Below are 13,902 nucleotides of genomic sequence, written 5' to 3'. Positions count from 1 at the left end.
TGCATATTTTGCAAATATAGATCAAGATGTGTATCAGAGATAAGCAGAGATGAAAACGGGGGCTCATTAGTGTCTTTCATCTGTCCAATTATCCATTCATACCAGCATGATATCATGCATCCCACTGTGTTACACCTGTAATAAATCCAAATGTGCATATCGATTGCATTTCTACTTAAAAGTATATCATTTATTATATTGTGCATCCAAAGTTTATTGGTTTTTGATTGGGTGAGAGCTCTTCACATCATCAAAAATAAACACACAATTTTGCAAAATGCTATTACAATTCATCAATGTCTATGAAAATGTTAAACTCTAAAATTACAAGAATGAGGATTAAAGCAATATCCCAGTGACATGGATATCAGGCAAACTATCAGTACTTTTACCTGTTATTGCATGTCATGTCATATTTGTATAGTGTCAGTTGCCGACATACTTTTAACAACTGCTAAAGCATAAACACTTAAAATTACAATGTGCTTTCCTTGCAAGTCACACTGTCTTTAAAGCTGTGAATTTTGCCAGCACTATCAACTCAGCTATATAAAATTGATAAATGTTTAGCCAACGATGACCGCTTGTAACACAGGTTACTATGGATTTGCCCTTACGAAAATGAAGTATGACTTGATAGCTAGTGTGACGTTGGGATAGACGCCCTCCTCATATTGTATTTATAATATTGTTGGTGTCCTGGGCAGGCAGGATAGGTTATTGTCAATGCGACAGAATTCTCTGCATGCACTGTTTGTGCCACCCATTTACAGGTCATGAATTCTATATGCGACAAAGTCAGCTGTTATTTCATAAATCATTCAGCAGGGGAATAAGGGACCTGGAATTCTGACACCGCATGGGTGATCAAGCAACGCTTGATTACCGCCGCAAACTAGGATGGGCTTCAGAGATGACGGCTTTCCATCTACGCAGGCTGCGGTCGGTCGGGAGGAAAAGGGGGTAGCACATAAATTGTTTCTCAAATTCCATCAGAATAATAATTGCGGGTGCAATCGAGTATAAATATAAATGGACGTGGCCATGGCGGAAGGTGTCGTCAAACAGCAGACGTGTCCAAACAGATGATTGAAGATTTAATGTCCTCTGTGAAATCAAACACCATCTCCGGTGTTCCAGGGTGTCAAAACTTACCTACTGTGACATAAACTCATGTAAGATATCAAGAAAATTACCTTTACCATAGTAAATATATGACAAATCAGCAAGTGATTGCAAAAAGTATTAAAAATGGGGTCACACTCCAAAAGTGTTATGAAGAGTGGCACTTTGGAGCACATTAAGATTATTATGAGTTTGGGAAAAGGTCACAAAATGCCAGGAGTGAATACATGATGAATAAGTTAGAGGTATTTGCAGAAGGGGTATTCCAATGGACATGTACACAGCACTTCTTTCCTTTACTTTTTTCTTCAAGAAAGTCATCAGGGGATTACTCCTTACATGTAGTTCACACCAAAAGTATTTATATTTCTGGACAGCACTATTACTGGTTATGACCCCATCAACCACAAAATGTCATAGAAAATGGTAGACAAATGACTGCATTAGTACATACATGTATCTGTTCTACAACAAAACCATTCTTCATAACTATACTCAACTACCACCCATGTAAAAGAAGAGTGTACATTTATATGGCATTAACAGTTAACCTAAGTCTATGATAACCTTAATTTTGATTGCTATTTGTGATTAACAAGTTATTCCACTTTTTAAGACTGGGTCCTAATTGTGACCATTTTTTTAAAACAATATGTACTTTTGTGTGAATACATAGGAAAAACAATATAGCTATTGTTATTACTACTTTATCTTTCACATCACCATCCAATAAAACATTTAAAGAAATTTGACAGGAGCTGACATGAAAACTAATCATTCTTGTCCTTAAGGCATTCAGCTACTATACAACTAAAGAAAAATTGTCATTAGTTAAGGATTCAAAGCGAAGGGAAGGAAGTCCTGGTAAATTGGTTTCATTTAGCCTACTCAAGTGTGACATTGCCTAATGACAAATGAGTGAGATACTCTTTCAGGTAGATTAGCTTTGCATTAAATTTGATGGTTGAGTTTTAAAGGTACCTTCTCAATATTTGTCTATACATGCAAATCACTATTTGTGTAGTGAGTAAATAGTAATAGAGGAAGAGAAAGAGGAAGAGAAAGAGAAAGAGGAAGAGAAAGAGAAAGAGAAAGAGAAAGAGAAAGAGAAAGAGAAAGAGAAAGAGAAAGAGGAAGAGAAAGAGGAAGAGGAAGAGAAAGAGGAAGAGAAAGAGGAAGAGGAAGGAGGAGGAGGAGGAGGAGGAGGAGAAGGAGGAGACGAAGGAGAAGGAGAAGAAGAAGAAGAAGGAGAAGAAGAAGAAGAAGAAGAAGAAGAAGAAGAAGAAGAAGTTTTTGTTAAGAAACATATTACACCTAAGGTTTGTTATCATTTATTATCATATCTTCATCGATTTGGAAATCAATTTCTTCTTAAACCAAAATAATATATAGTATATCGATCTATAGTAGATGTGGACATACTGTACTACATGTTTGCACAAAGACGGAAATATGTTTGCTTCAAATTTAAAAAAAAGCTCCAGTGTGTTAAAATCACAATTTCCTGGAGAGAGGTATTCATCCTTCTTGCAGGAAACAAATTGTATGTAAATGCTAATATCTTTTTGAGATACACAGGTCCTGTGGTCTATTATAACGTACATGTAAATGATACCATTAAAACCAAGTGAAATTGCCAGTGCCTTTTGGTTGAGCATTTCATTTTGTAGTTGTTAATGTAGACTAGAATAAAAGCTTAAGTACCTTGTGGTCAATATCTTCCAACAGCTCACTTAAAATTTGTGTAATAATTTCGTAACTTTTACACTTACTTGCCTCTTATTTCATAGAATAAATAAGCATTATCTATACCATTACAGTTGAAAACCTTGTGCCTTTTTAAAAGTTAACATAATGAAAAATAGGGAATAATATTTTGATATATTTCAAAAAGTGTTTATATACACAAAGACATAAACAAAAATCTAAATTTCCAAATTTCTATAACTGGCAAAGTAGATAACTTTTAATCAGTTTGAAACCAATTCATACAAATAATTCACATTCTTGAGAAAACAACTCCTGTTGGTACACCGCAGGAAATGGCTTGAATAAGTAAGTACACTAGATTGCAGTGGCCTCGGTAATCATTGTCCAAATTTATTCTGAACTGGCAGACCAGGCTTTGTGGTGAGTGGAATATCTGTTTGTGCCCATCAGCGGCTGATTGAAACTTGAACTATCTAGACAAACAATTATGCAGGAAAGCTCTTCCCATCAATTATCCAGAGTAGGGGAGGTTTAGGATGAGTAGAGGGCTCTACAGACTTAGGTCTTCGCTCTCCCTATCTTTGCATTTCCTTCTCCCTCTCTAAGACAGCACAGATCAAGTCTTGCAAAGATTTTCATCTGCTGCTTTATTTGAAGCAGTGTTTGGTTTTGGGGGTAGTTTAACAGAGGGGCAACACTGTTTTACTTGACCTAGCTTTTTGACAAATTGTTTGATGAGCCCCTCACACAGTGGTGTACATCCATCAAAAGTGGGATGGTCGATTGTCGCAAATCATCCTCTGCTTCTGACTTTAAGTAGATGAACACCTGGCAACTCCAACTGAGCAAAGAGACAGAGCGCTGCATCTTCAAAATGTAAAAAAAAAAACTCATGTTGAGCTCTCTCTTCACTAGTCTCACGAGACACAGTAGGAAACTGGAAATTATATGTACCCCCTCCTATTTTACAGATGGTAATATAAATCTTTTAAATCTTGACAGCTTTTGATGCAAATGCCAACTGTCATGAAGTCTCAATAGGATTCTAAAGGACTTAGTCTCAGACACTCTCTACCATCTTCAATCTTACAAAAATGGCCCACTCGCATAACATGGTAGCACAGCTCACGTAATGCACCTTGCACCTTGGCTGTGTACTTGATGGTTAAAATTCCCTGAAATGTGCACCTGCTGTGTGGCTAATGTGGCATTAAACAATTTCCGAATGTGAACTGCTTTAAGGGAACTCATTCACATGCCTTTACAGAAGTGTATGTGTATGCTCCGTAATGAACTCCAGTACATTGCATTTACCTCGGCGTAAAAATTGCTTCAGGGCTTACAATGTAGTGATCTCACCTTACCTTCACATAGAACGTATATTTCACAGTATGTTTACATTTGAAATTAGCTACTGAATTATTTTCCCCTATGAAAAGGCAACAACTGAAAGGCAAACTGTTTCTTTTAGCCTGGAGGTACATGTAGTTTAACTCTCAGTAAAAATGTAAGGAATTGATTAATGCTATTAAAAAAAGTGTACACTATATTGATGACTGGCTAGTTTATTTCAAATTCGTGACTTTTCTTTAGTGATTATAATTAGGGTGATGAGACACTTTCTTAAGGGGGTTTATAATAAGTTTCCACAAGTCAAATCCAGTTACACAGGAAGGATGTTGGCCAATTCTTGTTCCCCTTTTAGGTAAGTCCTTCTTCACGAACCTTGTCTGGGTATTTGATCTCAGCCCATAACATTCCCATAGCGCTTTCCATTGATTCATGTGCATGCATTTTAGATTCTTGTGCGGGAAAGCTTTTAAAGGAAGAGCATCTTCCTGCACATGGCCTATTACAATATGTATGGCCATGCCAACCGAGGGAAACTCGCTTCAGTTAACTAGAACACTGGCCTAGTTTGATTAACTTCTGCAATACAATAAGGAGAGAGAGAGGGTAGTAGAATTACAGGTCCATGTACTACTAAATTTGAGGAGTAAAGCATAAGACATCAAGAGAAGGAGAGAGGGAAAGAGGGAACGTGAAATGGAGATCTACTGTTGAGTAGTGCAATAACATTGTAATAACACTGAGACAATGGATAATTGGATTTGGAGAACTCAACTTCAAAGAATATTCCGAAAAATTAAATTGGGACTTTTTTTCACAATTAAATTGCTTCTTGAAACCCAAATTGAGTCTTATGACTTAATTTGCTTATGAAAATATGCAAAATATCTTCTACTCCTGAACAGATAAATGTTGTGTATTGTCTTGGCTTTCCTAGTATATCTTTGTAAAGTAGAAATGGTGCTTGTTTATTAGGTTATGCTTTATTTTGATATTATTATCCCATTTCTAAACTTACCTAGCAAACTGTACTGTAGAAAGAGGCAAGGTAAAACACCCGACACAATGGCCGGTTCAATATTTCCTCTTTAAAGCTACCACTATCCTTTAAACAATTCATGTATTCACATTTTATCCAGAATGAGTTATCTGAAATGCCTACTTTCACTACAAGAAATTTATCTCTGTAGGATATTAGTACAGACATCTAGGTGATTTATGGGCAAATCTCTATCAATGGAGAAGATAGAAGTACATTTAGAAAGAGGAGAAATGGAGGTTGGGGAGGAGGAAAGACAGTATAAAGGAAGATGAAGGGAAAGGAGAGAGAAGGGATGAAAACAAATACAGAAAGATATCAGAGAGAAAAAAGAGGGAGAGTAGAAAGACAGAGTAATGAGAAAGGGTGAAGGTAGACGAATACAGGACAGGGAAATCAAGTAAAATAGGAAGAGCGAAGCATCAACAGAGAAAAGAAGAGTGAAAGAAAGGATGAGACACTAAAACAGTGCTAACAAAGATGATACATGCGTTGCAATGTGCCAGATATATCACTGATTAAAGCATTGATGTATATTTTGCACATATTTTGTGCTTCATAATATGTATGTTAATATAACCATGAAGAGTGCAGCCAGTAACAAACCAGCGACTAAGTATTCTCAACAGGAGAAAAGCTTCACATCAATCTTCCCTCAAAATGAGCAGAACACTCTAAAGAACAGTCCAACAGCTAGCGCCTCAGCAGTATAAGCAAGGTTTAAATTGCATCAAGGCGTAAAAGCATTTGGGTACTAAATGCCTAAGTGGTCCCTGGCAATTAAAGTGTATGAGAAGCTTTGTGCCTAGGAATTGGGGATGATTCAATCCACACTTTAAAGGTGGCACCAACCTTGCATGCAGACTCTTATGCCACTCTGATATAAGAACAGAACATTTTCAAGGATTCTGACTATTTCTTTCAGAAGATTTTTTTGTTGAAAAGTATTTTCAATAGGATTGGTTTCATGCACTCAGATCTTTGGTTACAAATTGGGAATGCATTGGTGAATTTATAAATGTTTAAGAATGTAAATTTGAATGGCTGACAGGAAATAATAATGATGAATTCCTTATTACAATGCAACATTAATGGTATGTTTTTTTTAGCCATATACAATAAAATGCTTACAGGAATATCAAAGATTTGACACATTTTAGGATAGGCCAAAATTATATTGTTTCATTCAGTTTTCTTAGGGCGAAAACAAAATATTCATGGTGGCAGTTAAAATATCAAAATATCATTTTGAGATGTTTTTGTTACTCCGTCTCCATGCGCTAGATAAATAGTGAACATTCTCGATATTGTATAAAAAGTTGAACATTGGTCATATAGCACACAAGGTCTGTCCGTGTGTGCAAGGAATAAATCTCACACCAAATTCATCAGAAAAGCACTAAATCCCCACAGACTGGAATGCAATCACCATTATTATGACACATCATTTGAAGGGGAAGGGAGATATTGTTCTAGCCTCAGGAGCTATGGGTCTCTTGAGCAGAAAGCTCACATGTATAACAACCTTGCACCTGAGTTACCATTCAAAATTTGTTTCTACTGGCACACAATATCATAAATTGTTGTACATGTATCTGCTTGAAATACAGATTTGTTAATGAATAATTTTCTTTCTCTAAGCTTTGGCTTTGAACCCCCAAAGAACACATCAATGTGCCCTGTTTGATAAATGAAGTTTGTCACATATGTTGTCTGAATGCTTAACAATGCAATCTGAGTTTAAACAAATAATACTTTTAGTCTTTTTTTTTTTTTACTGCTTTAAGAATTTCAGACTTTCTAACTTTCAGCTTGATATATCAAACTCCAAAACCATTAGAACTATAAATTTAAATCTTGAAGAGAAAATATTCAATGAATAAACACAATAAATGTAGAAAAACTAATAATTAGCAATTATGCAGCTTCAGAAGATTTTAGAACATCTTGTAGCCGACACTCAAATGGCACTGTGGGATGTATTCTCTCAAAAGAATATTCTTACATGAGTGTGCTACAGTGCACACATTGCATGTTTTCACAAAGTCTGTATGAAAAAATACAAACAATAATATAACAGATCTTTTCTTTGAAAACAAGGGAAGACAAAGATTCATGCCAGAACTACAAATGAAAACATGTGATTGATATATGTATTTACAAGGAAAGCCTAGAGATATTTCATTGATTGCAAACAGGTTCAATTATTCACCTTGACTTGAACTACTTCACTTCTTACAGCGATCTATTTCCAGGAATACCAGAGCGCCTTATTGCATTCTAGGTTACCAGATAAAATCATGTATTGATTTTTAGTTTTCTCTTTTGTTACTCCACTAAAAGCAAATTTCCAATTACTTGTTAGATGCTCAGTGACTCACACAATAAAACCACACAAGAAAGTCTCTCAAGCCTTAAATGCTAGCGTAGAGCTTTTCTGCACGCAGGCATGTTAAGCTACTCGTGGCCATATCAACTTGCATCACTTTCAGACGTTTTCACCCTGAATCGCCCTCTTCTCACTTAGCCAGGGTTTTCAAAAATTGGACATTTCCGTTGTGAAATTAGATTTGCTGTTCATGTGTTTTTACCCTTGAAACATGGTTTTAACTTTTTGACCATGGATTTTGGTAAAAACCCTTCCTGTCTCATCCCACTTCTCACCTGATTCCTCTTGTACTCGTTGACGGACATCTCGAAAAGCTGAGCATTCATTATCCCGATGCCGCAAAAGGTCAAGTAGTTTTTGAACACCTGCACAGTAGGTAAAACAGGAAATAAATTGAAAGGAGATATCAGAGCATTACAACCACTTTTGACAGCTCAAAATCAATAAAGGGTTGATTATTTTCTCTTTCAAATCAATTCTATTGTTTGTGTTTTTATAAAGAATTAAATGAATAATGAACTTTCAGAATTCTGGAATTGGGAAATTGAATAACAATAAATACATATATTTTGTTGTATGGTGAAAAGTACAATTTTCTACTTTCTGCATCTAAAAGAATATATCAAATTAATTTTCATTATTGAACAGAAATGTCTTATGCACCAATAATTGGTTATGTGCATCATAAACAAGTTATTCATTTGTTAGTAACGAGCATAAATGGAAAGATGCCCATATAAAGTATGTGAGTTTCATGCATCATGATAAATTCAATGCATATAACAATCAATTTTGATAGAACAAATCAATAATCAAACCAATAGTGATAAAATAAATAATTTATAACATAATGCAATTAAATGAAATAACTGTATATAGAAGAATAAATAAATGTATAACTGGCAGAATATGATGCAAGTCACACGTAAAATGTAACAAGAGGTCCAAGGAGCTTATATGCTCACATGAGCCAATGAAATTAGGGCCTCACAATAAGGGACATAGCTCCAATCCCCTTTGCATCAGGAACATAGAATTTATTGAACAGTAGGGCAATTTAGGGGTGCTGCTCCCAAGTCCCTGCAGGTGCAGGTATCCTATTCAAACAAGTTTAGGTCTACTTTACATAAAAATTATTCCTACAATGTTTAGCCAGAATCCATACCAACATTTTGGTATGAAATCATATCTACACTTCATGATATAAAATGAATATATATCAGAATATAAAATAACAAAATTAAGGTAACCATGCATTTTGAAGAGATATCCTTGATTCAAATGGAACAGTTTTCAAAACCATTTATTTGACAGTTTTCAAGATTGGTGCATATGCGCATTTTAAGTTTGCCATACTCGCATTGCTGTTTCGATGGTGCATATTGAAGGCTGCCCCCATGCCCTCTTGGCCGGGGGCCATATACCCCCATTTGAGGTATTATTATCAAAATTTGATCTCCCTTCCCTGAAGGTAATTCCTACAAAGCTTGGTTAGATAGAATCCAGCAATGGGTTGGGAGAAGAAGTCAAAAAGGGGTAAAAAGTTTACTCAGGTGAGCTAATAATGAGCAAGCCCCCATCCTATAATTAAACTGCATAAGAAGCTTATGCAGCCATCTAACAAGAACAAGTTGCACAAACCATTGCAGGGCAAATTCATTTCAACTACTATCCAATAACCTTGTGACCTTTCCCAAGATGTCCTCCCATTGTTGTATAGGTTTATCTCGACATCAATTGGCCGTGACAATAAACATGCAAGCATCCTGCCCTAGAACAGTGCTTCACTCTTCCTCTAAGTGTTTTTCTGGAAAGCGAAATCTTGGGGTCTACCTTAGCTACTCAACAGTGTTTGCATAGAGCTCATCCCTCAGTGTGATTAACTTGCTAAGACGTAGAGAAATGTTTTATAATGGCTATACATGGACATCACATTCTATCGTTACTTCATGGGTATCAAAGGGAAACCTGACTTTTCCTATGAAATAGTAAAAAGATAAAAATGTCCTGATAACTTTGTATTATTCATGTGAAAGAGCAATCCTCTTCAATATGATAACAATTATGTTACAATATTGTTACACAGTAGCAGTCTGAATATTTCAAAATGTGTATTGATGTCAAAAGTAGTTTGCATGCACCGAGAAGTAATGTACATGTACATGTACATAGAAAAGCCACAGCAACTTGCTCGAGACTCCCAGACCAATTCCACTCAATAAGAGAAGAACATGTAGTTGGGTGTGTTGTCAGGCACTGACACTGAGCATCTCCCCATGTTCATTTATGTAACATTAGTTAATGAAATAGGACACAGGGATTAAAAGACAGATATTTAATGAAAGCAGAGAGAGGTTCATTAAACTGTCATTTAAAGATCCATATTTTGATAAACAAATCATACCCATGTGAGCAAATCAATTTTTACAACCCAAGACAATCCTTGCAAGTTTAATGATCACAAATGTGGTATTATGAATGAAAAAATCTTTTAAATAATGTTTGATAACAAATCTATTTTTTAAAGTTGATAAGATATTGCTGATATTGCACACCTGATAGTAAAATAAATTACATTTAAAAAGTGAAAATAAAATCTGAGAATATTGACTGATAACTTTAAAGTACTGATATATTCACAATGGCTATATGAACATATATTGATACAAAAAATATATATTGCACAAAAGAAAGTAGGATAGTTCAAATTTGCATGCTGAGAGCTAGAAGGGCATTAAATTACAAGGCATTATTAACTAAAGCAATAGCACTTACCTAGAATCAATGCCCTCTCAGCTCTCAGCAGAAATTATAGATGAGGCAAAGATAATTGGATATTCTTCATATACTAAAAGATGTCTTTAATATGAAAAATAAATGAGGCAAAACTATTTCCAATGCTATCCTTCACAAAGATGCCACATAGAAAAGATAAATGATGAATTTTAGGCCATCCTTCAAATGAATGTCTGAAGTGAATTATTAGACCACGAAGCAACACCGGTGTAATGATTGAGTGCCATAAGATTATAAATAATTAATGATAATCACATTTGTGATTTATACAGCACATACAGCTGATATTTAAACATGCTTTATATTGAGGGGTAAATTATCAAAGACAATTTTTGGATTATTAAGATTGAATTTATACCTGAAATGGCAAATATCAATAGAAAAAATCACACAACTGTAGCATATTCAAAGCTGGACTATATGATCATAGACTCTACAATGATTTGGAAGGAGGAAAGCAAAATACAGAATCAGGGGATAATCATATCAAATTGCTTTTAAGGTTAAGCTATCTGAAAAAGTTATCACTTCATTATTAAAGTATCTTAGGACAAGTGTGAGGGGATAAACAAGGAACATGTCTTCTGCTGCATACAGGTTACCACAAAATAATCTTAGTAGAACAGATAACTTCGAATGAATTCAATAGTGATGTGAAACATAGTGCATGTACATGTACCAGTTCCAAGCCTACATTCCTATCTTTCTGACCATGCTTCCTTTATTACCTACCCATTTTCTCCCTCCCTATCCTTCTCCTTAATCTTTCCCCACTATCACTCCTCTCCCCTACATATCTCTCTTGCCCATCTCTATATCTCTGTAACTAACTCTCTTTCCTAATAATCTCTCTCCCTCTGTCTGCATGGGAGCACTGTTCATCAGCTGCCGAGTGCTGGGAGGTTTGGAAGGCATAAGCATTCAACACAGAACTCAAGACCTTGTGGTTATTACCTTACAATATGGACTGCTGAGAGCAACAAGGGCTCATGTACTTAAACATGGAGTTAAAGGTAAAGACCAGTATTGGAAACGCCCCAATTTCAAAAAATGAGATGGAGCTCTCATTACCAATCATGTGAAAGAATATGTTTTGACTAATACATGATACAAAATTTGCCGGGAAACCGCCTACTAATTCATATATTTGGTAAATTTGTTTCTCTCATGGTCTGTGAGAGATATAGGGTAGTCCCATATACATCTTTCTGTGTATAGTGCTTGTAACTTTACGAAGAATGGGCCAAATTTCTTATCATTTTGATGATTCCAGAACCTTGCAGATGCTAGATGCTAGATGATCAACCTTTTCTGATCGATTCCACAACGTTTCTTTCACAATGCAATCGCATGACCATAACTGGTCTTTACCTTTAAACGTCCTTCTGGATCTATTTGGACAAATTATACTCCCGTCTACAAAGGCCAGGTAAAAGAGAGTGGTGGACATGGACAAAAGAAGTGACATTAGTAAATTCATGTTAGATAACAAAGTCAATTACATTAATGCATCATGTATTCAATGCAGAGATTATACTAATTAACAAAATAAATTATAATAAGGCTTACAATCATGAAAAAAACACATGAAAGGCCTATGCAAAAATATTCAATGTTGGATGAAGAAAACGTGGAGATGTAATCATTTAAAGTGTAATAGAAAACAATTTAGAGAAAAATGTACCCTTCAAGATAAATGTAGGACACATGAAATCCTATAATAACAAGCTATACAATACAATAAAGATACCAGTAATAACTAAAATGAGGTATTTTAATGGGTACAAACAACATCACTTAAATCATTAGCAAGTAATTTTGTCATTCTGTAAAGTGTCATTCTAGTGAGTAAATTTCTGTCAAAAGCTTTCAGTCCTGAGACTATTAACATAAAAACAATTTTCATCTCCTTTGAGACTATTCCATGACACTAATTTATTAATTGGAAAAAAGTATGGTACATGTAGGATAGACATGAATTCAGCTTATTTCTTCTATCAAAAGGTGTCCCACTGACTTTTCTCCCATTATAACCCCTCCAGTCTTACTGGTTGCAAGAGTCAATACTGGGGACTATTTGCTAATATTTGCAAGGCTTTCAAACACATTTGTCCAGCCTGTGTGTCCAATGTTAGGCCTTGTTTCCCGGCCAGTATATTTACGAAGCATGTCCACATGCATGCTGCCAATGCGAATGCCAAGGAGAGACAAGAGAAGAGGGGTGGGCTGTTAGAGACAGACAGAGGCTTGCTAGCCCAAGGCATGCAATTAAACCTCTCACGGAATATCCATCAAGGATCAGAGATCTCAATCAGAACCTGGACACAGGAGAAAGCTTCAGCCGGAACATGACAGACTACATTACCATCTACTGTAGATCCAACCACTAAACATCAAAGCGGATTCAAGTTCAAACGAGTCTTCTTACATGAAAACATTCCCATAAAACACAGTTCTTTGATAATCCTCACTGTTCTTGACAAATTGAAGATGAGCTCTGCAATAGCTTAGGGAGATTTATCATACAGGCAGTAAGGCTATTAAATCTATATCACCACTGCTGGTGATCTTGACAGTGTAATGCAAGGTGAAGGCATAAACAAATGACAAATACATCAAGGAATAGAGTGTTTTCATGCTGTCAACTGTAGTGCCAATCCTCCAGCCTACACTTTGCAGAATGCTTAAATACAATAATGCAAATCAAAAATTGTGATAACCTATTATACTGTGACGTCACAAATATAGGCCAGCTTTATTATTACAGTATATTTCACTAATCCTGATTTGTTTTCCCCATCACATTCTTTTCAGCTGTAAAGTGTTCAATTATCACTGCAAAGGTAAACAAATATTTCTTTGCGTAGTTTTGTACTACTGGAGAAAGTTTTGGCAAAAATGAATTGTATACTGCAAAAACCCTGGTGTTACATCGGTAACACTTGGTGTGTGTTTAGCTGCAGGTGTAAAACCCAGTGTTAGTATGAGCATTCTAACACCAGGTTAGGTGTTAATTCTGTAACATTAATTGGGTGTTAGACTCTAGGTGTTAAGAATGACACCAGCTGGTGTATATTTATCAGGAGAAAAAAATCTTCACAGATCTTAACACAAAGTTGGTGGAAAGACCCAGCCAACCGCAGAGATTACGTGTACGTGCACTATCCGACTATCCCATCAATGCGTATTGCTTTCACAGATTGGTAATCCCATTTCTAGTCATTATGAAAATTGGCAGATTTACAGCCATATGAATATGTTTTGCAAGTTTACCTAATGGGAAACCGACTAATAATTTATAAATACATGCCCATACTAGAAGCCCTTGTGTTCATCAATAATAGTATGCAACCAATGCGTGTGTCTTGTAGCGTGCAAGTCTATTTCATAAAATTGCTTGATAAATTGTTATGATTAGTTGTAAATGCCTGTTCATGTCTTGAATAATGGCAGTAGTAATCCTTCTTACACAGAACAACTATTTAGTCCCCTA

General features: G+C 35.6%; 1 protein-coding gene across 1 annotated transcript in view; it reads right to left on the bottom strand.

The window, feature by feature from the left end:
- The window catches only part of pde5 (sperm phosphodiesterase 5), a gene marked incomplete at its 5' end in the record, with an annotated part of 79,707 nt that extends 71,727 nt beyond the window's left edge, over positions 1-7,980 (bottom strand). The window contains 1 exon segment of the mRNA NM_001033949.1: positions 7,889-7,980. Coding sequence (NP_001029121.1) covers positions 7,889-7,980 — 92 coding nt within the window.
- Positions 7,981-13,902: the final 5,922 nt, after the last annotated feature.

The sequence above is a fragment of the Strongylocentrotus purpuratus genome, unplaced genomic scaffold (genome assembly GCF_000002235.5).
Source record: "Strongylocentrotus purpuratus isolate Spur 01 unplaced genomic scaffold, Spur_5.0 spur5_scaffold_15, whole genome shotgun sequence".
In the NCBI taxonomy this organism is placed as follows: domain Eukaryota; kingdom Metazoa; phylum Echinodermata; class Echinoidea; order Camarodonta; family Strongylocentrotidae; genus Strongylocentrotus; species Strongylocentrotus purpuratus.
This window is presented reverse-complemented; position numbering and strand designations above follow the sequence as displayed.